Below are 27752 nucleotides of genomic sequence, written 5' to 3'. Positions count from 1 at the left end.
TGGTCCTCACAACGTGACGTCATTAAAAGCGACAAGAGGAAGGAGCGCCATTTTGAAAAAAACATTTTACAAGCGACAGCAAGCAGCAGCTACTTGTTTTTCTTTGTAAGAAGGAAAGGAAAGGAAGAAGTAATGAGCCCACACGTGAACTGGACTAATGAGGAGATCCAGGCCCTTCTTGCTGTGTGGTCTGAGGAGAATATCCAGTCTGGACTCGGGGAACCGTTAAGAATGAGGAAAGTTTATGGGGAAGTGTCTCACAGGCTGGCTGCAGGGGGGATGGTTCGCTCTGCTAGACAGTGCAGGGACAAGATCAAGAAGCTCAAGATGGAATATAGGAGACTACAGAAACAAAGTGAAGGAGGTATGGATTTCAGGAAGAACTTCAGGTGGTACGACGAGATGGACTCTATCCTAAGTGGAAGAACAGCTTCAAGTGACGATGCTGAACAGTCAGCTGTGATTCAAAAGTTTGTGATTTCTGATAAAGAAACAGGTAAGTCATCTTTATTGTGCTTACAGATACAAGAGTTTGTTAGATTGTTCCATGGTGTGAAAATGAAAGTCACCTGGATTTTACTAAAATAAAAAAAAATACTGTTAAATACAGTATAGTAATACAATAATCACTGTGCTCAGTAAGGCTTATGAGCTGGTTTCAATCAAAAGGTGTTTTTCAACCACAGGAACTTTACCCCTGAACTAGGGACTTTACCCCTGAACTAGGGACTTTACCCCTGAACTACGCGCTTTTTGACTGGAGGAACCAGGGTCTAAATTTAGTTCAAGGGTAGATAATCTCCCCCCTGAAAAGCCCCTACTTGGGGGGGTAGTATTTTTCAATCGTCCTGGGACTTTCAGCTGGACGTTATGGTGTTTGTGGAGTTTACACAGTTGTTGAAACACAGAGGGAGTTCCTGGGAATGCATACTGGTTTAGTTCTTTATTAAGATTTCAAAATATTATTTAATGCAATTTTTTTTCTCCATACGTCACTGGCCTGATTTGCACAATCCACCCGGGACTTCAGCCCACGGTTGAAAAGCAGACAACAATGGGGGCACAGGAACCTTTTAGTTCCAGGTAAAGTAGTTCTGGGGGCTAAAAGACCCTGGAACTCTTTGTCGAAATGCACCTTTAATAAAACACTAAACTAGGATCATGGACTGTATAAAATATGGACGTAGTATCCGTGGCGTCGTCCATCTGTTCCTGAGCGCTGTTTTGATGTTGAAACTCTGGCTGTCAAAATTGCTCCAAAATGACAATCGAATATTTGCTCTAAAAAAAAAACCCATAGGTTCGAACCATTCGAATATATCTATAATTGCGCATTATGTCAATAACAGGTGGACACACTAATACAAGGAGATTTCAGATGTAACATGCCTAAAACATACCTACACATTACAAAACAAGTAAATGACCGTCCATATTTTATACAGTCCATGATCCTAGTTTAGTTTTTTATTAAAGATGCATTTCGACAAAGAGTTCCGGGGTCTTTTAGCCCCCAGAACTACTTTACCCGTAACTAAAAGGTTCCTGTGCCCCCATTGTTGTCTGCGTTTCAACCACAGGCTGAAGTCCTGAGTAGATTGTGCAAATCAGGCCAGTGACGTAAGGAGAAAGAAAAAAGTATTAAATAATATTTTGAAATCTTAATAAAAAACTAAGCTAGTCTGCATTCCCAGGAACTCCCTCTGTGTTTCAACAACTGTGTAAACGAAAGTCCCAGGACCTTTGAAAAGTACTACCCCCCCAAGCAGGGGTTTTCAGGGGAGAGAGTATCTACCCCTGAACTAAATTTAGAACCTGGTTCCTCCGATCGAAATTCATGTTGTTCAGGGGTAAAGTCTCTAGTTCAGGGGTAAAGTTCCTGCGGTTGAAATACACCTTTAGATTTCAAATTATTATTTAATATAATTTTTTTCCATACGTCACTGGCCTGATTTGCACAATCCACTTGGGACTTCAGCCCTCGGTCAAAACGCAGACAACAATGGGGGCACAGGAACCTTTTAGTTCTGTGGAAAGTAGTTCTGGGGGCTAAAAGACCCCGGAACTCTTTGTCGAAATGCACCTAAAACACCCCCTTGTCACAGTGTATTAATAGACAGTAAATATAAGACTGGAATCTCATTCATTCTTACAAGATAAAGAGATCAAACAAATGTAACTGTAATGCTGGATTGCCCTGATTTATGACCTTTGAACTGAGTTCTAATTTTACTTGCAGATGAAGCAATCAACACAGAAGTACACGGAAGCTACAGCGACAGCAACAACATCACATTGATCAACCTCAATGCAACAGACCCGACACCTTACCCCACAGTGAACAAACAGGAACCAAGTTTCTTCTCCTTCCAGGTAGAAGCCTTGGACGGCCCGTCTACAAGTACGACAGTGTCACACGCTGCCATGCAATCATCAGGCAGAGGCAAGTAAACAGAGTCTTAACATAGATATGAGTCGTACAGCAAGGTGTTTTTTTTTTTTTTTGTATCTCAAGTGTCTTTTTAATGAGCAATTATGTTACATACATTCCAGGTATGCATTCAGGTCTCATATATAACTTTTGGTTAGATTCAAGATTCAAGAAAGCTTTATTGCCAAGTGAGCTCGCACACACAATGAGTTTGACCTGGTGAATGGAACACTGGTACTTGACAACAAGACACTAAGGACACAACATGACAGTAAGGATACAAAAAGACAGTAAGGACGCAACAAGAAAGTAAGGACACAACAAGACAGTAAGGACACAACAAGACAGTAAGGACGTAACAAGACAGCAATGACACAACATGACAGTAAGGATACAACAAGACAGTAAGGACGTAACAAGGCAGTAAGGACACAACATGACATTAAGGATACAACAAGACAGTAAGGACGTAACAAGACAGTAAGGACACAACAAGACAGTAAGGATACAACAAGACAGTAAGGACACAACAAGACAGTAAGGATGTAACAAGGCAGTAAGGACACAACATGACAGTAAGGATACAACAAGACAGTAAGGACGTAACAAGACAGTAAGGACGTAACAAGGCAGTAAGGACACAACATGACAGTAAGGATACAACAAGACAGTAAGGACACAACAAGGCAGTAAGGACACAACATGACAGTAAGGATACAACAAGACAGTAAGGACGTAACAAGACAGTAAGGACGTAACAAGGCAGTAAGGACACAACATGACAGTAAGGATACAACAAGACAGTAAGGACACAACAAGACAGTAAAGATACAACAAGACAGTAATGACACAACATGACAGTAAGGACATAACAAGACAGTAAGGACACAACATGACAGTAAGGATACAACAAGACAGTAATGATACAACAAGACAGTAAGGACACAACAAGACAGTAAGGACACAACAAGACAGTAATGATACAACAAGACAGTAAGGATGTAACAAGGCAGTAAGGACACAACATGACAGTAAGGACACAACAAGACAGTAAGGACGTAACAAGACAGTAAGACAGTTTTGTTAATTAGATAATTATATATATATGTGTTCTTTCATAGTTTTGATTCCTTCAGTATTAATCTACAGTGTTTCAAATAATTAAAATAAATACAAACCCTTGAATGAGAAGGTGTTTCCAAACTTTTGACTGGTAGTGTATGTTTTTGATTTCTCATTTTTCTCTATATCCTACAGATACCCGCTGGTCTAAAAGGGAAGTCCAAGCGTTGTTGACACTTTGGGCAAACCCTGCCGTCCAAGACGAGCTTCAGCTAAATGTGAGAAACAATCAAGTGTACGCTCGCCTCAGTGCCGCTCTGGAAACGTTTGGATTCAGCAAAAGCACCCAGAAATGCAGGGAGAAGATCAAAAAGCTGAAGCAGGATTACAAGAGAATGAAACACAGTCAGCACAGGGATGGGAGGCAGAGAACCAGCACCACGGTTTGGTTCTCCATCATGGATCATGTCCTCGGCTCCAGGGTTCCTTTTGGGAGAGATTCAGAAGCTGCAAATTGCTTGATGCCCAGACAGGCAGAGTGTACTATGGATGAGGACGATGAAGGTGAGTAGAGATGAAACCCTGATATGAGCATTGCTTGACATTATGCTCACATCCTGTTTATCATTAATGCAATTTCAAACGAGCTACAGCAGGTGTTGCTAGAGAACAAATTAACTGAAGCACTCAGCGCTGCTACCATGTGCTAAAATTCTTTCTGTGAGCAAAGGGAAGGATGATTTTTAGTTCCCTTTGTGTGTTATTGGTGAGTAGCCCTGCAGAGGAACAGTGTAAACATCTGATTATGAAAACAGAGACAGCTGAACATTCTATGTTTTTAAGGAAGTTGCTTCATACAACCAAACCACATACGCTATTTGGGAGAGGAGGTTGTGGTTTTTTTTGCATACTTAAGTCTTTTGTAATCTTTTTAATGCTTCCCATCATTCTGATGACCGGTAGTGCCAAGAATGCAAAGGAAGAGTTGCACCTTAAATGAAGGACTTAAACGCACCCCCATTCTTGTTTATGCTTTACACAAATGAATTTCAGAGTAAGTTTGAGTCACAGTTCTTAATTCAATTTGCTGACGATTCAGTAATAGTCAGCCTCTTGCAGGACCACAAGGTGGGTCGCAGTCCAGCCCTAGAAAGTTTTATTAAATGGTGTGATTACTCTTACTTGCATTTAAAGGTCTCTAAAACAAAAGAAATGCTGATTGGATTTCATCAGAATCAACCAGTCAAGGCACCAACTATCATCAATGAATCCGCTGTGGAGACAGTGACTCGGTATAAACAATTCTTGATGACAAACTGACTTCTAATGCAAACACTGATGCCATTTGCAACAAGGCCAATCAGAGGCCCAATCTCAATGTCCTCCCTAAGCCCTGAGCCCTTCTTGACTTTATTGACGTCAGTTGGAAAGTGATTGAGGGCAGGAGGCTGTAGGGGCTCAAACTGTAGAACTAATAATAATAATAATAATACATTTCATTTATAAAAGTGCTTTAAAAGATTCTCCAAGTGCTTTACAGGAAAATAAAATTATACAATAGAAAAGCAAAGGAAAACAGTGCAAAAAAAAAAGCAGAGAAAAGCAAGGCAGCGAAATAAAACAAAACAAGAAACAACAAAACAAAACAAAACAAACAAAATCAATCAATTATAGTTTAAAAGCCTTTGTAAATAGGTGTGTTTTGAGTCTGGATTTGAATTTGGTGAGTGAGGGAGAGAATCTGAGGTGTTGGGGGAGAGAGTTCCAAAGGGTGGGGGCAGCAACAGAGAAGGCCCTGTCCCCCCAGGTTTATATATATTGTGTTTTAAATGCACACAGACTTGCAGTACTGTCCTTTTAATATGAATCTTCCTCCTCCTTTTTGTAGCACAAGTCATGCACATTAAATACACAGAGATAATTAGAAGAGTAACACATATTTAGCTGCATGTTTGGGGGAACATGAGGAAAATCCCAAATGCCTGCTGTCAGGAAATGTGATTAGTGAAAGTCTGTTAACTTGATTTTCCAAGTGTGAATGTGTAACAGGGTTCATTGAAATCCTCTGTGAGGTAAATAACAGCTCAACATATGTGTTGTTATTACTGTGTTGAATGCAGAATGATAGAGGTGCTGTCCTTCAAATATTCTGTATTTAAACGTTTCATCTGTTTTTTCTTATATAGTTTAAAGTTTAAGTTATAGTTTAAAAGCCTTTGTAAAAAGGTGTGTTTTGAGTGCGGATTTGAATTTGGGGAGTGAGGGAGAGAATCTGAGGTGTTGGGGGAGAGAGTTCCAGAGGGTGGGGGCAGCGACAGAGAAGGCCCTGTCCCCCCAGGTTCGGTGCTTGGGTTTGGTGAGAGGGGTGAGGAGGTTGGCGTTGGTGGAGCGGAGGTTGCGGGAAGGAATTATATGGCTGCAGAAGGTCGGTGAGGTAGGAAGGAGCTAGATTGTGGAGGGCTTTGTAGGTGATGAGGAGGATCTTGTACTGTATTCTTGAGGGGATGGGAAGCCAGTGGAGGTTCTGGAGGACAGGGGTGATGTGGTCTCTGGAGCGGGAGTGAGTGAGGAGGCGTGCAGCTGATGTATTGTAATTTGTTGAGGAGGGTGTTGGTGAACCGTAGAGGATGCTATTGCAATAATCTTGAGTCTTGAGGTGATGAAGGCGTGGATGAGAGTTTCAGCTGCAGTGAAGGGAAGGAAGGGGCGGAGACGGGCGATGTTTTTGAGGTGGAATTCAGTGGTTTTTGAAATATTGTTAATGTGTTGTTGAAAGTTGAGTGACTGATCAAAAATGATACCAAGGTCACGGATGTGGATGGATGCTGAAACAGTGGATTTATCAACAGTGAGTGAGAAGTCTGGGCAGGTGGAAGTGAGGGATTTTGGCCCTATGATAAGAATTTTGGATTTGGGAACTAGGAACTGGGAATGGGACAGCACTTTGAGATTCCTCACGTAACCTGCATGACGTCATGGAGCTCACCTTAGAGATATTAGGAATTTTTATAGCACAATTTTTACTTTCCTCAAATTCAAGGTGCTTAAGGGACGGACTGACTGCCAAGTGATCTGACTCTCAACATACAGACTGCTTATCCACACAATTCAAAACATATAAATGGGCTATATAACTATAATAAATATACATTATAGCCTACTGTATACAAATATCTGTTAAGATAAACAGATTAAGGCTGTTTTCAATATTTATACTTTAAGGCAAACTTTTTTTCCCCTGTAAATTTCATTGCAACTTTCATGCTCCTTTTTTACTCTCACACTTTTTAAGTTTCATGTTGCGGTGTTTGTTTACATTTCCATGATCGTGGGCTTCCCCAGGGAATCCCGTGTTTCATGTCACAATGCTATGAACTCTGGGTAAATCCCTTAGTCTGCAAAAATACCCATTTACGGAAAGGGTGCATAAAAGGCTCAAAAAGTCTGTGAGAGATCCCTCACACACTTGATGATTTGACAGAGGGACAGCCCTGAGCCCTTACTGACTTGGTGGGAACGAGCCTCAAAGTCAGTGAGTGCTTGAGGGTGGACATTGAGACTCCTCAGCGTCCTCTTTTTCTTGAGGAAGCTGAGGGTTTTTAATGTTGACAGATCACTTTTAAAAATATTTATTGAGTCTATTTTAACTTTTACAATGACCCCTTGGTTTGGTAACATTGTCAGATTACATTAGATTACATTGTCAAAGTCTGCCGAAAGATCATTGGCACTACTCTTAATAATCTTGGCCATCTCTACCAAGTGAGAACCACTCAAAAGGCAAAGGCCATCCTTGAAGACCCTCACCACCCCCTTTATTCAGAGTTTAGACTTTTGCCAACAGGGACGAGGTTCACATATACTAGGAGGGCAGATCAAACTGGTATCTTAGATCATTTGTGCCCTCAGCTGTTGGGTTTTTAAACAAGCTGTAGGACCTTGCCTTGGTCTCATGTACAGGAAGTATGATGTCATCCACAGCAGTTAAGTTATATGGATATGTGAATTGATTTGTGAACTTGTGTTTGTTGTTGTGTGTATTGCTTGTATGTATAGGATGTGTTGCGAACCAAATTGCCCCTTGGAGACAATAAAGATTTTCTAATCTAATCTAATCTAATCTTCATTTTTTTGTTGCAGTTTTATAGATTTTAATGAATGAATGTCCCTCCCTCTGTTTTCTCTCTCTTCTCTTCCAGCTGAAGCTCACTGGCTCCCCGATGAAATCCAAGTTCTCCTGACGCTCTGGGCCCAACCCAACATTCAGAACCAGCTTCTCAACACAGCAATGAAAACTCAAGTCTTCCAGTACCTCAGCGGTGAACTGACACTGGTGGGCTTTAACAAGACACCACAGCAGTGCAGTCGCAAAGTGAACAACCTGAAAGAGGAGTACAAACAAATCAAAGAAGAGGAACCAAATGGGAGTGCTAAAAGCAACTGGTTTGCTATCCTGGATGGTGTGCTTGGACAAGCTTCTTCAGAGATGGATTCATCTGTCTCTGTGACACAAACTAAACCAGCAGAATATGAACATCAGAAAGGTGTGTGTTGTTGTGAAACCATGAAGTGTATTTCCTTCTTTTTGAGTTTTTGTTTTATAACACAGTTTGTTTTCACAGATGCACTGCAGGCTGTTTGGACATCAGAGGAAGTCAAAGTGCTGCTCTCTCGCTGGGCAGAAGACGGCGTCCAGCAGCAGCTCCGATATGCTCCAACTAATGAGAGAGTGTTTGCCCAGCTGAGCTCCGACCTCGCCACTCAGGGCTTCGATAAGACCACCAGTCAATGCAGGATAAAGATCAGACTGCTGAGAGAAAAGTACAGAATGATTAAAAAACAGAAGGACTTGGAGGAACCAAAAGGAGGATGGTTTGCCATCATGGATAGAGTCCTGAGATGTGAAAAGCGACAAGATGTGACCAGACAAGCGCGTGGAATCACAGATTCATCCGCTGAATATCTGCAGACATCCCCGCAAGAGCTTTTTGACACAGCAGAGGACTTTGGTAAAAAAAAACAAATGTTATTCTACTTTATGCTGATCTAAACATTTCAGCTATGTTGTGTAATTTTGCCGTTGCACACATCCAAACAGCCAATCTCCAGTGGAGGAGCAAAATTAGATTATTCTCAATGAGGTTATTCTTTAAACACAAAAATGAAAACCTAACAAATGGTTGGGGCTATTTAACCCTCAATTTGGTCTTTCAGGCATAGGGTTTACGGTCATAGTGGGCACAACAAGCCTCATGAATAAAAATGCAACTCTAGTTAGCTTTAGTATTTGACATGCAGCTCTGAAAGAGTTGATCAGTAGTTATTTTATTTACTGAAACAGCTGTTTTCCAGTCATGACTTTAATGATAAAGAATGCATGATTCTGGTTGTGTGTGAACTTGTTGTAACCCGGCTTGTGTTTCCATTTTTTGCAGGATGCAGCTTGTCCGTCTCCTCGCTGTCTCTCCTCGTCCCCACACTGCGTCTGACGTGTGCCTTCGCATGGCATGTGGTCCAGCATTGTAAGGTGATGCATTATGGGAAGGTGGAGGAGCTGGTACGGATGGTGACAGAGCTAGCTCCTGAGGTGCTGACGTCCAGAGAGAAAGTACAAATCCTGCTTAGACTGAGGGCAAGGGTAAGTTAATTATCAGACAGGTATTTTTTTAAATTGTTTCAAAGTTGGTACTTTTTTTTTTACAAAAACAAAACAGCAGATATATATTGCACACATCTGTTTGTTACAAATAACCCCTACCCCACCCACATCCAAAACCTTAACCAAGAGGGTTCAGAAGGTGCTATCTTCTACAGTGGCTTAGCATATAAAGGAACATAAAAATAATAAGATCCAATTGACATAAAAATAAAAAACAATACAAAACCACTTCTAATTTTCACACTTGTTCTTCATTCTGGCCTGTTAATCCCATCAAGATACACACCCCACTTCAGAAGATATTTTTCTGTTCTGTCCTGCATCCTATAAGACATCCTTTGTATGTAGCTACTGTGCCCAGTTCAGTCAAAAGTTGTTACTTTTTAAAAAACATTTTGCCTTCATTAGATAGAAACGCTGAAGGGAAACCAGACATGTAGAGAAAAGAGAGTGGGGGAGGACATGCAGCACAGGGTTGTGGCTGGGAGTTGAACAGACAGCAAAAACTATAGCCTCAGTACATGAAGCTTGTGCTCAAACAAGTTGGACAGTCTGTGCCTTTAAACGCCTTTTGAAGTGTCCGTTTAGTGGATTTCAAACTTCTAACTCACCTCATCACTTAGATGGAGGTCTTATGTTCCCTAGGCCAGTCTGTTATCACTTACAATATTTCACAACCCTATTTGAGGTCACACAGTAGCACAATGACTCATGGTGTGTGTTTCAGGTGGTGTTGGAATTGTGTCGCAGTGGGAGTACAGCCAACTCGCTGAGCGTCCAGCCTCACCTCATGGTCATTAAGAGCCTCACAGCTGGCTCCACCTGTGGTCAGGAGGTAAGTCTGAAGGTGTGGGAGACAGCTGAACTCAGAAAGTTCTGCTGCTTACTCTCTGGGGCATACAGCAACTTAACTTTTACATTTCAGTTTATTTTATTCTCTTTAAGCTTCTATAGGTTGAATTGGCTCTATTTGTTTTCTTCTTTTTTTATGTGTTTGTTGTTGTCCTCCAGTAACACTGAGACAAATCCCTTGTATCTATAAAGGATTGCACTAAACCAGGATTTTAATTCCAATTGTTTCCATCAGGATGTTACAGAAGAGGGTTAGAGCCACTGGAAAAAAAAAAAAAAAAAAGAGATCAATTTTTTAAAATTATAATTATTATAGGAAAAAGTAAGAATTCTGACTTTTTTCTAAGAATTCTGACTTTAATCTCAGAATTCTGACTTTTTTCTCAGAATTATTAGAATAAAAAAAATAATTTGGCCTTTAATTGTATTTCTTCAGGGCCCTAATCCTCTTCGGTATGATGTAATACTTGCAGGATAGCAAACAAAAACATCACAGCATTTCAGGAGGGATGCAAGCTGAGCAGTCACCAACATTAGCTTAGCTCGTTTCTCGCTGCTTCAACTTGTGTTTAGTTTCAGACTTCTCTTGTATTCATGTTTCAAAAGTCAATTTTCAATTTTCAGGGGAGTCACTTCTCTTCTGCGAACACATGCCCAGTTTTTGTTTCATTGCATTTATTTGGATCTCCATTAGCTGTGGCCAAAGCGTCCACTAATCTTCCTGGAGTCCACCTAAACACATTCAAACACTGGCTTCATTATAATACAGAATCACAGTCTTTAATGATAATAACCTCAAGAAAGAAACAAAAACACCACCAGGTCACAGTAACAAAACATAGCATTCAGCATGCATAACTCAACTCTCAACTCATTTTTATTTATATTGCATCTTGCATATATTCAAGCATGCAGCCCAAAGTGCTTCACAAAAGAAGAGAGACAGAAAACAACAGCAACAGATAAAATGATACAAGGCTAAAACAAGATAGAAGAATGTTATATAAAATACTTATAAATAAATAAATAAAATCGATTTAATAAAATCAGATAAATACCAGATACATAAAATCAAATAAAACAACTAAAAAGAAGGAGATAGAATAAAAATAAAATACTTAAATATTGATGCTAAACAATGGTTATAAAAGTAATAATGCAGTCCAGAGCTAAAAGGAAATGACTCAAAGTTAAAAGCCAGATTAAAACTGTAAGTCTTAAGTTTACTTTTAAAAACAACCAGAGAGCTCGCTGCATTAATGTCCAGGGGCAGAGAGCTCCACAGCTTTGGTGCATAAAAACAGAAAGCTCTCTGGGCGGCGCTTGAGAGGGACACATGAGGAACATTTAAACAACTTGACATGACAACATGACAGGGGATCAGTGATGGCTGTCAAGAGCTTTCAAAAACAATTAAAATGACTTTAAAATCAACTCTAAAAGAGACAGGTAACCAGTGCAGAGTTTTAAGAAGAGTGGTTATATGATCTGTTTTCTTTTTCTTTGTTAATACTCCGGCAGCAGCGTTCTGAGCCAGTTGCAGTTTTTTAAGAGACTTTTTTGGCAGACCGGTAAAAAGGGAGTTGCAATAACCAATAAGAGTGGTGATAAAAGCATGAATTAGAATCTCAGCGTCTTTCTGAGATAGAAACATATCGGAAATCAGACCTTTTTTTTTTTTTATGATGATAACATAAATTCAATTCAATTCAATTCAATTCAAAAAACTTTATTTGTCCCTTTATATGAGCAGCATTGAATACAAAAAAAAAACCCAGCCACTTAAATTATAAGGATTGTAAAAAAGAAAGAAAATAGTTATACAAAAAACAACAAACTACAGGCGACAGTATACCCATATATACACATACACACACACGTACACACACACGTACACACACACGTACACACACACACACACACACACACACACACACACACACACACACACACACACACACACACACACACACACACACACAGCTTACGAACTTGTTAAAATGAGCATTCAAATTAAAATCTGAATCTTAAAGCACTCCCAGGTTTGTGACGTTTGATTTAACTTTGATTATTAAAACTTCCTAGCTTGGTCTGTACTTTGTTTCTGGCTGCTTTGGTTCTTATTTTAAAAAACACAACACCATAACAACACAAAACAGGACCTGGTTCAGGTCACAAGAACTCTTCACAAAACATAGAGGTGAACAAGAGAGACTGATGGTCTGATCAGAGCCTATTACATGTCAAAATACAGAGTAGATCACAACATGTTATTCCATAAATATTGGCAGGACGTCAGAAATGACTAACATTTAAAAAGGAAAAAAAAAAAGTTTTAGTTATGGAATCAAAAGTCCATATCTCCAGAGCGCCGGTTTAGCTCATTTTGTTGCACAAGCTCAAATCCAATATGATTTCCAGATTTACGTTATTTGTTCTTTATTTTTCTGAGAGCTTCAAACTAGACAATGGAAAAAGATGTATATGGCATTCTTTATAGGTCTGTTTATGTGTTTGTTTATGTTTTCAAAATGGTTTAACCAGTGCCAGACAACCCCGGCAGTCACATTATATCCATGTGAGTTTAGAAGTATGAAGTTGTCATTTCATTTTGGACCATCACCCCGTTATTGGATTAGCCTGCGATGTTTGCGTTACATCCAAACTCATGTCTGTGAGTCCGTATCTGGGCATAGAAGACGGTTTCAGAGCGTGTAACTGGAAGCAGCCGAGAAATCAAGTAGACATGCACATTATAAGAAAGAACATCCGACCTCCATCCTTTTGAAATACCAAAATGTACACGTACTGAGGGAGGAGTTTAGTTTCTTCACATCAAAACCAACTCCTCAGGTTTATTGTGATAAATCCAGAGCTCTGCAGAGTTTTCTCCCCAGAAGCTTTACTTTTGATCAGCTTCACATGGCAAACACTGAACTGATGCTCTGACATACAAATGCATCAAATGCTCAGAAACAGAAGGATTTTCAACCTTGAAGGTCAAAGGGCAGCTTTTCAAAGACATAATAAAAAAAGCATACCTCCTCTTAACCTTTGGCCCTTTCAAAGATCATTGAGCACATGTCCACCTCTATTTGCCTGGAGCTATGATCGTTTCGCTTCTGCCTGCAGGAAGGGCCCCATGTTGTTTAGTCTCTATGACTGCTGTAAATTTGTAGTTCTTTGATTTGCATCCTTATTACCAAAGTTTCAGTCCAGACAGACTTCTTCCTGATGTTTGGTTGATGTTTTTAATCTGTGCTTCAGTATAGATGCAGAAGGAGATAGATTTGCAGGGCTTAAGAAATAAGGCATTCGCACTGATCCTAATTTAATTTCCTGTGTTAGTGAATGTTTAGATTCAATACTCTTTGTTTTGAGTTCAGCTTTTCCAAAAGTAGCAGTACTCACATCTAGTAGGTGTCCTTTACAGCCAGCCTCTTGTGCATCCCTTCACCATAATCTGTATTCACATGGGATATAAACAATTGATCAAGTAATGACTCAAAATACTCAAATTTAACTGAATTGACAAATTGAACTTTATTTATAGAGCACCTTTCATGCATAAAAACATGCAGCCCAAAGTGCTTCACAGAATAACAGAGAGACAGAAAACAACAGCAATGGTTAAAAAAAAATGATAAAAGGCGTGATTATAAATAAAATAATTAAAGATAAAAGACAATCAATACAGTAAAATTATTAAAATAAGTAATAGTGGAAAGAAAAGTTAAAAATAAGATAGCGTTAACAAGATCAGATGAATACAAGAAATAAATAGATAAATAATTATTTTTATAAATAAGATAAATAAATGTTAAAACAATGATTCAAATAATAATAAAAATAATAATGCAGTACAGGGCTTAAAATAAAGTACTCCAAATTAAAAGCTAAATTAAAAAGGTAAGTCTTAAGTTTACTTTTTAAAAACACCCAGAGAGCTCGCCGTTCTGATGTCCAGAGGCAGAGAGTTCCACAGCTTAGGAGCATAAAAACAGAGAGCTCTCTCTCTCTTTGTGTGAGACACACAAGGAACATTTAAAAAGGGAAGCATTCGAGGAAACCTCAGTTATCGGGCTGGAACATAAAATCACAGGAGATCAGTGAGGTATGGAGGAGCAAGGCTGTTAAAAGCTTTAAAAACAAGTAACAAGCAAACACACGTTTTTATTTTCCATCAGGTCGAAATAAACACAGTGTGGTCTCGTATTACCTTCAGCTATCAGGGTGCTGTTTTAAGTTTTCAGTGTGTTGCAATGTAAACCATCTGGCTAAAAGTGCTCAGAGGAAATGCTCCAGGGGTTGCCGCAGAGCACCAGGATTCCACAAGCTCTTTTTTTTTTTTGAGAGATGACACGGACACAAAGATCAATTACTTTTTCCAGGACATTCAGAGAGACTTCTCAGAATGGCAATAGTGTTTTTTCTCCGAACTGACACCCAGCAATGTAAACATGCAATTTTTTCTCCATAAGAACAAGTAGGCAGGAAACTTGACATTGTGAGTCTGAAATGTTGTACTGTTCTTTTGTTGCTGCAAATCCACACTTAGTTTGGTGCTCGCTCTATATGACTGTATCTGTGGAGATCATTTTTTTTATGATCCTGCCCCACATGTTCCAGCCAATTAAACCACAATTTGAGGTTTTTTTTATAACAAGTAATCAATAATTGATTGTTTACATTTGCAAGGATTTATCACAGAGAATACTTTTAATTCCCCCCCCTAGTATTGTCACATTCTTCCAAAATAGGCAGAATCACTAGGTCCAGATTTTAGAAACAGAAGTGTTCTGATTTTGTACTAAGGGTAGTATAATTTAAGTGTGAATTTAAGCAAAAGCATTGGCTGTATGAAGGAAAACATTTTATGCTGAGAACAAAAAGTCATCAACTCTTCTCAAAATGCAATCCTGGAATCCATCATCAGTCTTCAATAATCATTTAGTTCTAAATAATATCAATAAATGAGTATTGGTGACCAAGTGAAGCTAACAATCTGATCTAAGCTTGGCATTTTTGGACACCTATTGCATTTTCGCTTCACTAGTCATTAGTCAGACTGTGAACCATGGCAGCTCCTGGAAAGGAAGTTTAGCCCAAGAGTATTCTATCTATTCTTGCTAGCTACATCAGAAGCACTGAAAAGTTTCATATCACTCTCAACGGATATATCATCATCAAACCACACGTTTGATCCCCCATTTGCCATCAGAAACAGGCGTTTCACTTGCCGATAACACAGCAAAGATCCCTGAGGCTGGCAATCTCTTCAGGGACAGATTCTTGGGTTAGTTTGAAGTATAGACTGTATAAATAAATGGATGTAGTATCCGTGACGTCACCCATTTGTTTCTGAAGTGCTGTTTTGAAGCTGATCAGGAGCCATATTGGAAATACTGAACGCAACCTAACCTCTGTCGAGCTAGTGTGAGGTAAAGAGGCGGGCTTTGAGCCTCCTCGCCAACAACTACAGTGTTCCCACCTGTCATATCAGTCATGTCCATAGACTGTAAATAAAAATGGACAGCATTGCTCCGCCTCTTCCCGTTGTACGGTTATGAAGCCAAAAAATCTCTCTCCTGGGCGCCGCCATTGTGCAGCCAGAGCCTGTGAAGCCACTGTAATGAGCTCCACCCTACAGCGTAGCGTCACAAGACGCTTTGTGTCCTTTTGAAGTTTCCCTCTACGGCGGCTGTGAATCAAAGGAAACCTGGAAATAAAACCCCGTTCCTTAAACTCTAATAACTAACGACAAAGAAACTGTTCAGGAAAAAGAGGCCTTGGACACAAAACACTCAAAAACTACATATCACCACAGCATACGGATGTGAGAAACATTCGTACGACGTGTATTTATTTTTTAAAGTTTGACTGCTCAGACAGATTTTTTGACCTATACTGCAACCAGCCACCAGGGGGCAGACACACTAAATGGGCAAATCTCGTAATCTTATTATCTTCTGAACTGTCGCGTTATTAAAAAATTCACCCTTCGTACAGTGTGTGCCGATAGAGAAATTAGCTCTTCAGACCTGTAGAGGCCAAGCCAAAGCTTTAAGCAACTGAGGCGCTGCACCTGGAATACCTATCTGACGCGCTGGAGTTACCGTGTTTGATGAATTAAAGTCCAAGTCATATTTGCCAGTTGAACTCTCGGTTCTCGTTTATTTTCGTGACATGAGCTCCAAAAGTGTACAAAACATGATTTTTCACAGACAAACATACACATATAACTGCCACAGCACCATGCTGCTTAAGCAGTCAATAACTGTTTAACCTTCCGGGCGGAACACCTGACCACACAACAAAGGTTCCTACCTTAAATAGACAGTACGACCTTAATTACGGACACAGGTCACACACACATTCATTCATAATCTTCCTTTACAAGACCAAAGCCGTTTTTTGGAACCAGGCTGTAAACATGTTTATTAATGCTGCAAAGTTCGTCTTTTTGAATCGGTGTTTATGTGGTATCCGGTGTTTCTGCAGCCAGCCTCAAGTGGATAGTCAATAAACTGCATTTTTAACACTCCTGCATGGGCTTCATATTTTGAGACCTGAGGTTGTTTTGCTTGGTTTGAAGCAGACAAAGAAGTACTTGGGTGAATACAACATCCTAGGAACTAAGTGTGATGACAGAAACCATGTTTGAGAATGATTTATTTCACATGTCCCATCTGTTGCTATGGAGGAGGGGGAATGTACAGCCTATACTACAGCTCAGCCAGGAGGGGGAGCTCCAAAAGCTTTGCCTTCACTTTTGGGGAGCTCACAAGCCGTCCAATGTTTTCTCCAGTCAATGTTTTGCACTGTTGTGGGAAATACAAACATATAGATGTCATTGAATACTGCACTGATACTTTCTAACTTCCTAAAGGTTGTGCTGATATAAATTACTCTTAAAATCAAGAGTACATTGTGATTAGTTAAGCTGAAGAAACCAACATGTGTATACTAATCTGTATGATTTTCTTGTCACTGAACAGGAACTAGAAGATCTGGAAGACTCAAAGTCCAATTTTGTGGAGGTGGTTCAGAGGCTGCTTGAGGACACAGAGGAGAGGAGGATGTTTTTCAAGGTCTGACATACTTCTCTCTATATTATCATATTTGATTTGATATCTGATGTGTGATTGCTTTATTGATCGTGACCTTTGTAAAAACAAGGAGGCATGGAAATGAGACGTCTGATAGCTTTCCTGGAAAAAGAGCAAGTGGATGTACGATGTGTTGATAATTTTTTTAAATAATGTTCTCAATCAGTCTAATACTGGCACTTTCTTTGACATTTTCCTCTTTTGTTATTCTAGGAAGTCTTTCCCATTCATTATGGCCAGCAGTATCAAGCTGCATTAAAAGCATTGGTGTGGAAGTTCATCTCAAGACTTGATTGTCTTTTGCCTGTTCCAGATATTAAACAGGTACTGCTCTGCCCCTAATAGTAAAGAGTGTGTTGGTTTGAATTTGGGTTTTATGTATCAAAAAACAAGCATGCTTTAATTTCTCATCAACAATGAGTTTGATCTTTTTTTTTCTCTCAAACAATACTGGATAAATAATTGGAAGTGTTGTACGCAGCATTAACCAAACACAGTGGAATAAAGGTTTAAAATGTGTGTATGTTTCAGACTGCAGAGTGGCTCAGCACCGCCCCCTCTGTCATGGAGGAATGTGGACAAATGGTTTTGAAACCGGATCAGCTGAAGGCGCTCCTAGGTTTCCACCAACAGCAATCAGGATTTACAAACAAAAGTGAGTCATCTTCAAAAGTGGATAAAGAAGAAGAATATCAGCTGCTTTATGGGACAAAATTCTTCAGATATTTATTTCAAACTGTCGTGTTTTCAGTCTCTACATTTGAGCACAAGACATGCTTGATGCTGTTGCTTCTTTTCAGTTTCAGTTTTTCCTGCTTTTAAATGACAGGCTGAGCCCAAAAAGTTTAAATAAGAAAGAAGACAATCTTTCAAGGGCTTTTTTGAATATTAATAAAACAACCCATTAAAAAAAAAAAAGAACAGCACATATCCACCTCCGCCTCCTGGAGTTTGTGACAACTTCTTATGAGCACGTTACACAGAATCATTTTCTTTGCGCATCATGAAAAAAAAAACGGCTTCAAGTCAGGAAGTTTATCAGAAAAGCTCCAAATTCTACGAAGAGATCTGAACAGCAGCGTGCATTAACAGCACCCAGAGGCATTGTACGCTTATACAGTCTTATGCTGCTGGTTTGACAGTTTCTGCTATAGCTGTATTCTTTAGCTATAGCATGTTATGCTAACAGAAATCTTGTGTTCATGCACATTAAGCCTTTCTTAGTAAATCTTAACAGTACAGTGTGAAGTATTTATCAGACTTTAGAAGAACATAGGTGGTAGAAATGGAATATAACATGAATAAGTGTGTTTAAATGAGTGTCAAATGAATATAAAATCATGCTGCCTTTAGTATCTACATAATGAGCAAGTCCCCTTCCATGGAGGTAAACATCTGGTGCTGCCATGTTTCTACATCATCAAAGAACAGCCTTATGTGATTTTGTATGTAATAAATGGTCACCTAAACAATACCTGTTGAAAGAAGAGGAGAGTGCTTGTACAGACGGCTGTGGCTCAGTGGGTAGAGTCGGTCGCCTTTCAATCGGAAGGTTGGCGATTCGATCCCAGCTCCTGCAGTCACATACCAAAGTGTCCTTCATCAAGACACTGAACCCTGAATTGCTTCCCCTGTTGTTCAGAGGTGTGTGAATGTGAACAAATCAGAATCGCTAAAACTGATGGTCCCTTACTGTAGCAGCCTCTATCATCAGTGAGTGAATGGGTGAATGTGACGAGTAGTGTAAACGCGCTTTGAGAAAGGCGCTATACAAGTCCATTTACCATTTACCATTTTACTTGACAATTTGGGGATCATACTTGTAGTTCATCACAACAGCTTTTTGTTCTTGAAGGCCACTGTTGCTTTGGCAATAGGTAGAGTGAGCAGGGATCGTTTCAACCTAAAATCTGACTGCAAGATATTTCAAAACGTTCCCATTTTCACACACTGTACCTTTTAAAACATTTAAACACTCTCATTTAAATGGGGCCATACAGGGAGGTAAGGCATACAAAGTGATACCTCTTATCTCTTGATCTGTACATGCAAAAGTAGTGTTTTCAACAAAAACCTCACCCTACTGTCTTTTAACAGCCAGATGTATCACTCAATGTGATTATTTACCATGAAAACAGCCAAAGGTCAATCATGTGGTCTGACACCTACCCCCTCTGAGTGGTTGAAGGCATTAAAAATGACAACAGAGAAGGTATCAGTGTTGTTGTTCATGGTTTTGTTTGCTTTTGAAGGTCATAGAGAGGCATCAGTGTTGGTTTCAGTCTGTTTCTCAACTGGTGAAAAACTCCTCATAGTGCCTTTAAGAGAATAGTTCAGATTTTTGAAAGGGGTTTGTGTGAGGTACTTTCTCATAGTAAGTTTATTACCCTGAGGGGATCCTGGACAGCTCGGCCCCTTTTTAGAAAAACAAACCAAAGAACTAGAGCTCTATCACATAATTTAGCTAATTTCAAGAGTGGCGGGAGTGTCAGCTCTATTTATTTTTATATCCCTTTCCTATTTTATAAAGTTCAGTTACCTTTTCACACAGATCCTTTGACAATTATTTAGCTTTCCTCATGACTCAGAATCCAGAAACGTCAGTGCAGCACTGGATGAAACATGAAAGGGTCTGTCAGGAGCCCAGAAACTCACTGACCTTTTATAAACACACACACACTGATTACAAGCAAACAGATCACAGGTGATGATGGTTACCTTTAATAGCCATCAAACCTGTTCATGTCAACCTGTGTGCATGTTATCAGGCCCAAATCACCAGGGTATGTAAACTTTTGATCAGGGTTGTTTGGGTAGTTTCTGTTGTCATTATGATATAAAAAGTGTAAACACAGTTGTTTGACAATAAATGGCTTCACCCAACCTCTAACCATGAGTGAAAAAACAGTTTTTCCCTTATCATTCATATTCTCTGAAAAATGGCCAAAAAAAAATCACAAATTCTGCCAGGGTATGTAAACTTATGAGCACAACTGTATGTGAGCCACTGGTGTCCTCTGATTCAGAAAAGGTCCTGAAATACTGTTGTTACCACTTGGTCCCACTTGGTCTGAAGTAGTTCTCTCTGTTCCTGGACATTGGCCCACAGTTTACACTCCTGTACCACCACAAGGTGACTTGGGATCCATCTGCTCTCTATGTGGCACAAACGTTTCTACCCTCTGTCCCTCTGTCCTTGTTTTGTTTGGTTGCTTTTTTTAGTTTGTCTTTGCCCAAACCCCAAACAGCTGATCATTGCTCTGCAGGCGGAAGAACACGTATGTATCGTGTTCAAGAATACTGCAAAAGCGAATGGGCCTCCGACTGCAAAGCAAAGTGCTGAATATTTCCAAACAGAGACGGAGTGTGTTATGATTAGCTAAATGATGTGATAGAATCGACCATGTCTACAGCAGCTGATAGCCTAGCTTCTTGGTCTTTCTTCCAGCCGCATTCTCAACCAGCCGCAGGGGATCTAACCGGGATAATGGAGTGGGTTTCGTCAGTTTGCACTTGTGCTTTGTTTTAGAGCACAAGTACCTTGTAATTATTTCACATTAGAACATTGGTAATTAAGTGTGTTTGTCCTTTTACATTAGGGAATCAAATGTACATCTCAATATGTTGTTTGTGTTTGCAAATAACTTACAAGGATTTTCAAATCTTTCTCCCCAGGCTACTCTGAAACTCAAAATATGTTTCTGCCGAGACTTTCTCTTCCTCCAAAGCCAAACACAACACTTTGTGGAGAACCCCAGGGATCGGCAACAAGTGACAAAGAGGAAGAGCAGTTTTATGTCAGTGAGGACGAGGAGCCTGCTAAGGAAAGCCCAGATGATGTTACACTGACTCTGAGAGACTGCATCAAAGACGAACAAAACTTGAAGTTGAGAAATAAACAAGTAAAAGACCTCACAGCTGAAAACTGCTCAAGTAAGCAATCTTCACTACGAATGAAAATCTTTGTTTTTGTGCTGAAAATTTGCATCTATTATTTTTTTGATAAATAGTGTATTACTCTTACACAGAATGACTTCATGAACCAGAGGAAGCAATGCATGAAAAGATCTCTAATCTGTATTCCAATATGTTTTTAAATGATGATTGATTTTATAGAAACTGAACATTCTCCCTCCTTGTTCCGTATTTCAGATTTCAACAATCATTTGCCTTCAAGTCTGCCGACCTGGTCTTTGTTTTCCTCCTCTGACAGCCAGGCCACAGGCTTTATGAAACAAATCCGAGAGGCTCATCTAATCATGGAAGCGCCTGAAAAACCCAACATCGTCCAGAAAGCAGCTGCCAAAACGTACATCCCTGAGGGCACTGGGAACACTTGTGAGTACTGTGGGAGGGTCTTCAAGTTTATTTCAACTCTGAAGTGCCACATCAAATCCCACACACTGCCGTTCCACTGTGACAAGTGTGACAAGAAATACGCGTCGATAGGATCCCTGCACGTGCATCGCAGGAACCACACGGGTGAGAAGCCATATTTGTGCCCGCACTGCGGCCGGGGCTTCAAGACTTCAAGCTGCCTTGGTGCACACATTCACACACACACTGGAGAGAGACGCTACAAGTGTCACATCTGTGGAAAAACTTCAATCCAGCATATGGCGAGACATATGCGGATGCACCGTGGGGAGAAGAACTTTCTGTGTACAGAATGCGGGAAGGCTTTTCTTTCCTCCGGAGAGTTGAAGCTGCACACGAGGTATCACACAGGAGAGCGTCCGTACGCTTGCCAATACTGCGAGAAAACCTTTGTCGCCAAGTGCTTTTTGACTGTTCATACGCGCAGACACACAGGGGAGAATCCCTACAAGTGTCCAGTGTGTCCAAAGGCATTTCATACTTTGAGAGCACAAAAAAAACACACAAGGATTCACTCAGACTTAAAATCTTTCCAGTGTTTGAAGTGCGGCAAGATATTCAGACAAGAAGACACTTTTAAATTGCATGTTCAAACACACAAATGAAACTGTAAGCTGGAGTTTTGATACTGGAAACTGTATCCGTCTTTTCTATCAGGAAGTTTAAGCAAATATGCCAAGGCTCTAGGTGTCCTGTTTGCACCTTTTTTTTATTCTGCCTTGTAAATGTAAAAATACATTTACAACACAAACAGTAGCTCTATTAACTCATCAAGGACTGGTGCTGCAATTTTCTCAAAGCTATGCAAAAGCTAACGATCCAAAGTGTAAGATTATCTGAATGCAGAGATAATCTTCAAAGATTTTGTGAGCCACATGTATTAGGAGGAAACTTTTTATTCATTAGTGTTGAAATGTTGAAATGTTTTTTTGATTTGTTTTTCAAATTAAAACTGTGAAAATAACAAACCATCAAAATATTTCTTCCAGATGACTGCTGACAATCTATAAACAATGGTTTCTTCCAAACAGCATTAGTGTTATTTATCTTGAGTGGTGCAGATGGATTTAGTTTAAGCTCCTTTTTGAGGGTTCGGCCTTGAAGTTTTTGCCCCAACAAGGTTCAGTTTTCTACTTTTCCGTTAGCTGGAATAGGGGAGAACGGGGTTGGTTGTCACACTTCTTACTGTTTTGATGATTGCTCATCATCAAAACATCTTTCAATAGTCATTCCTACATTAAATTGAAGCTTAAGGTGTTGGCTTGAAATATGTACCCAGTCTTATACAGTCTTATGCTGCTGGTTTGACAGTTTCTGCTATAGCTGTATTCTTTAGCTATAGCATGTTATGCTAACAGAAATCTTGTGTTCATGCACATTAAGTCTTTCTCAGTAAATCTTAACAGTACAGTGTGAAGTATTTATCAGACTTTAGAAGAACATAGGTGGTAGAAATGGAATATAACATGAATAAGTGTGTTTAAATGAGTGTCAAATGAATATAAAATCATGCTGCCTTTAGTATCTACATAATGAGCCAGTCCCCTCCCATGGAGGTAAACATCTGGTGCTGCCATGTTTCTACATCATCAAAGAACAGCCTTATGTGATTTTGTATGTAATAAATGGCCACCTAAACAATACCTGTTGAAAGAAGAGGAGAGTGCTTGTACAGACGGCTGTGGCTCAGTAGGTAGTCGGTCGCCTTTCAATCGGAAGGTTGGCGGTTCGATCCCAGCTCCTGCAGTCACATACCAAAGTGTCCTTCATCAAGACACTGAACCCTGAATTGCTCCCCCTGTTGTTCAGAGATACAAGTCAATTTAACATTTACCATTTTACTTGACAATTTGGGGATCATACTTGTAGTTCATCACAACAGCTTTTTGTTCTTGAAGGCCACTGTTGCTTTGGCAATAGGTAGAGTGAGCAGGGGATCGTTTCAACCTAAAATCTGACTGCAAGATATTTCAAAACATTCCCATTTTCACACAATGTACCTTTAAAACATTTAAACACTCTCATTTAAATGGGGCCATAGAGGGAGGTAAGGCATACAGCCTAACCCGGGAGGGGTGAGCCCAAGCCCAAACACCTGGCTCTCTTGCAGTCCTTTGTTTTGCACCTTTCTGCAGACCCTTTTCTCTGGTTTTCATTTTTTTTCTCTTATTTTTTTACGATGGGTGAGGAGAGTTTTGAGGGGGAAGGTTTTAGAATGCTGACTGTCACTCTTCATTGGCTATCACTACTTGCAGTATCTACCCTCATCAACCTTAAGAGAATAGTTCAGATTTTTGAAAGGGGTTTGTGTGAGGTACTTTCTCATAGTAAGTTTATTACCCTGAGGGGATCCTGGACAGCTCGGCCCCTTTTTAGAAAAACAAACCAAAGAACTAGAGCTCTATCACATAATTTAACTAATTTCAAGAGTGGTGAGTGTCAGCTCTATTTATTTTTATATCCCTTTCCTATTTTATAAAGTTCAGTTACCTTTTCACACAGATCCTTTGACAATTATTTAGCTTTCCTCATGACTCAGAATCCAGAAACGTCAGTGCAGTACTGGATGAAATTTGAAAGGGTCTGTCAGGAGCCCAGAAACTCACTGACCTTTTATAAACACACAAACACTGATTACAAGCAAACAGATCACAGGTGATGATGGTGACCTTTAATAGCCACCAAACCTGGTCATGTCAACCTGGTCAGCTCGGCCCCTTTTTAGAAAAACAAACCAAAGAACTAGAGCTCTATCACATAATTTAGCTAATTTCAAGAGTGGTGAGTGTCAGCTCTATTTATTTTTATATCCCTTTCCTATTTTATACAGTTCAGTTACCTTTTCACACAGATCCTTTGACAATATTTAGCTTTCCTCATGACTCAGAATCCAGAAACGTCAGTGCAGCACTGGATGAAACATGAAAGGGTCTGTCAGGAGCCCAGAAACTCACTGACCTTTTATAAACACACACACACTGATTACAAGCAAACAGATCACAGGTGATGATGGTTACCTTTAATAGCCATCAAACCTGTTCATGTCAACCTGTGTGCATGTTATCAGGCCCAAATCACCAGGGTATGTAAACTTTTGATCAGGGTTGTTTGGGTAGTTCCTGTTGTCATTATGATATAAAAAAGTGTAAACACAGTTGTTTGGCTATAAATGGCTTCACCCAACCTCTAACCATGAGTGAAAAAACAGTTTTTCCCTTATCATTCATATTCACTGAAAAATGGCCAAAAAAAATCACAAATTCTGCCAGGGTATGTAAACTTATGAGCACAACTGTATGTGAGCCACTGGTGTCCTCTGATTCAGAAAAGGTCCTGAAATACTGTTGTTACCACTTAGTCCCACTTGGTCTGAAGTAGTTCTCTCTGTTCCTGGACATTGGCCCACAGTTTACACTCCTGTACCACCACAAGGTGACTTGGGATCCATCTGCTCTCTATGTGGCACAAACGTTTCTACCCTCTGTCCCTCTGTCCTTGTTTTGTTTGGTTGCTTTTTTTAGTTTGTCTTTGCCCAAACCCCAAACAGCTGATCATTGCTCTGCAGGCGGAAGAACACGTATGTATCGTGTTCAAGAATACTGCAAAAGCGAATGGGCCTCTGACTGCAAAGCAAAGTGCTGAATATTTCCAAACAGAGACGGAGTGTGTTATGATTAGCTAAATGATGTGATAGCATCGACCATGTCTACAGCAGCTGATAGCCTAGCTTCCTGGTCTTTCTTCCAGCCGCATTCTCAACCAGCCGCAGGGGATCTAACCGGGATAATGGAGTGGGTTTCGTCAGTTTGCACTTGTGCTTTGTTTTAGAGCACAAGTACCTTGTAATTATTTCACATTAGAACATTGGTAATTAAGTGTGTTTGTCCTTTTACATTAGGGTATCAAATGTACATCTCAATATGTTGTTTGTGTTTGCAAATAACTTACAAGGATTTTCAAATCTTTCTCCCCAGGCTACTCTGAAACTCAAAATATGTTTCTGCCGAGACTTTCTCTTCCTCCAAAGCCAAACACAACACTTTGTGGAGAACCCCAGGGATCGGCAACAAGTGACAAAGAGGAAGAGCAGTTTTATATCAGTGAGGACGAGGAGCCTGCTAAGGAAAGCCCAGATGATGTTACACTGACTCTGAGAGACTGCATCAAAGACGAACAAAACTTGAAGTTGAGAAATAAACAAGTAAAAGACCTCACAGCTGAAAACTGCTCAAGTAAGCAATCTTCACTACGAATGAAAATCTTTGTTTTTGTGCTGAAAATTTGCATCTATTATTTTTTTGATAAATAATGTATTACTCTTACACAGAATGACTTCATGAACCAGAGGAAGCAATGCATGAAAAGATCTCTAATCTGTATTCCAATATGTTTTGAAATGATTGATTTTGGCTTGAAATGTGTATCCCTCTCATTTTCCTACTCATTGTAAGAAAGAGGCAATTAACTATCAAAGACACTGACACATTGTGACAACCAACCCCATCACGGGGTTGGTTGTCACACACTATGAGGTTGGTTTTCACACACTATGGGTTTGGTTGTCACACACTATGGGTTTGGTTGTCACACACTATGGGGTTGGTTGTCACACACTATGGGGTTGGTTGTCACACACTATGAGGTTGGTTGTCACACACTATGGGGTTGGTTGTCACACACTATGAGGTTGGTTGTCACACACTATGGGGTTGGTTGTCACACACTATGGGGTTGGTTGTCACACACTATGGGTTTGGTTGTCACACACTATGGGGTTGGTTGTCACAATGGTATTTCAATGGGAAAAATCTTTTAAAAAAGGCAAGAAGGCAGAACTAAATTTGAAAGTTTAATTGCACTGACAAGTGATAGGCCTACATAACATAAAATGAGCAAGGAGCATGAACAGGAAACACATCTTTAGGCCAGCCTATATAACAACATAAAGAACAAAACAAATAGGCCGAACAATAATGGCCTACTCAACTAGGCTACATGCAGTCACTGTCTGAGTTACAGTGATGGCAGATGTAGGGTCTGCACACTCCAACTCATTTCACCATGCATGATTTTGCCAACATAGGGGTTGATTGTTACATGTGACAACCAACCCCAAAGAGAATGTGACGACCAACCCCAACTGGATTTTTTTGCTAGCATCAAGGCTAACAACCATCTAACAACTACTTAGCTAGCTAATACAAATCTAAACTATAGCTTTCCCCTCACACTTTGTAAGGGTAACACTTGTTTTGTTATAAACCCATCGTTTAAAAGCCAAGAAGAAAAATACTGAGGAGCTGAATATTTTCAATTTGACATGAAAAACACAAAAAGTCCTCTCACCTCAAGTTCAGCTGTCTTACTCCAGAGAAGACTATGTAGGTGAGCTCTGATCCTAAATCTGGAAATGTCCATACCCCAATTTGAGAGACAGTGCCCTCTGGTGGCGAGATATAACGAGTGTGCCAACCAACCCGCATGACAACCAACCCCGTTCTCCCCTACTGCTGAACCTGTGGACAGTTTACCACTGGCCCTTTTCCACTACACAGTTCCAGCCCTACTCGACTCGGTTTGGGTACCTTTTTCACCAGCCTGAGTACCGACTCACAGTTGGCGGGTCGTCATAACACAGCTGCGCAAATCTGTGTTCACGTCATTTTGAACACAACAAACACAACATCACAAACAATGGAGGACATGGAGGCAATGGTGTACTTGCTAACCCTAACCTCGTCAACGGACCATGGAGAAACTTTGCGTGCAGACATTGTATGGTACTGATGTTGTTTTTTTTCAAATGGCGGGTTTGATTCCTGTGTTGGGCGTCACTCTCATGATTCTTCGGTGATGATATTCTCTGACCAATCAGTGGCCGGCATTCCGTCGACGTCACCTTCTAGTACCAACTTAGCTTGCTTGGAACTAGAGCAGAGCAGGTACAAAAAACTGATATCTGACACGGGGTACTGCGCCTGTGGAAATGCAACACAAACCGAGTAGAGTCAAGTCGAGTAGACAGTAGGTGGAAAAGGGCCAGTGTGAGGAAATAACCCTCATCATCAGGTTAAAATGCAACGCTAAACAGTATCTTTGTCCTTGTTGATCTTGTTCTGTACTGGTAATTCGTTTGTCTTTTAGTATGGTGTAAAAAAACAAAAACTACGTGTCCCTCATTATCATTATTAATCTTTGCTGTGGACAATATAGCAAAGGCTGTTTTGGCAGCATGCAGTCTATCTGTCACCTACTGGTTGGC

The 27752-nt window shown here is 40.1% G+C and overlaps 1 protein-coding gene across 1 annotated transcript; it reads left to right on the top strand.

Moving 5' to 3' along the window:
- The first annotated feature begins 8 nt into the window (after window positions 1-8).
- LOC117805433 lies at window positions 9-25799 on the top strand. Its single transcript, XM_034674163.1, has 13 exons — window positions 9-496; window positions 2240-2443; window positions 3689-4057; window positions 7693-8037; window positions 8116-8502; window positions 8929-9131; window positions 9880-9987; window positions 17003-17095; window positions 17327-17437; window positions 17645-17768; window positions 20789-21046; window positions 21266-21451; window positions 25465-25799. Exons 1-13 carry the CDS (start codon window positions 133-135, stop codon window positions 25797-25799), a joined length of 3087 nt encoding a protein of 1028 aa, XP_034530054.1. The 5' UTR covers window positions 9-132.
- Window positions 25800-27752: the final 1953 nt, after the last annotated feature.

This window comes from Notolabrus celidotus, chromosome 21 (assembly GCF_009762535.1).
Source record: "Notolabrus celidotus isolate fNotCel1 chromosome 21, fNotCel1.pri, whole genome shotgun sequence".
Classification (NCBI taxonomy): Eukaryota; Metazoa; Chordata; class Actinopteri; order Labriformes; family Labridae; genus Notolabrus; species Notolabrus celidotus.
Note: the sequence above shows the minus strand (reverse complement) of the source record. Positions and strands in the feature narration are given on the sequence as shown.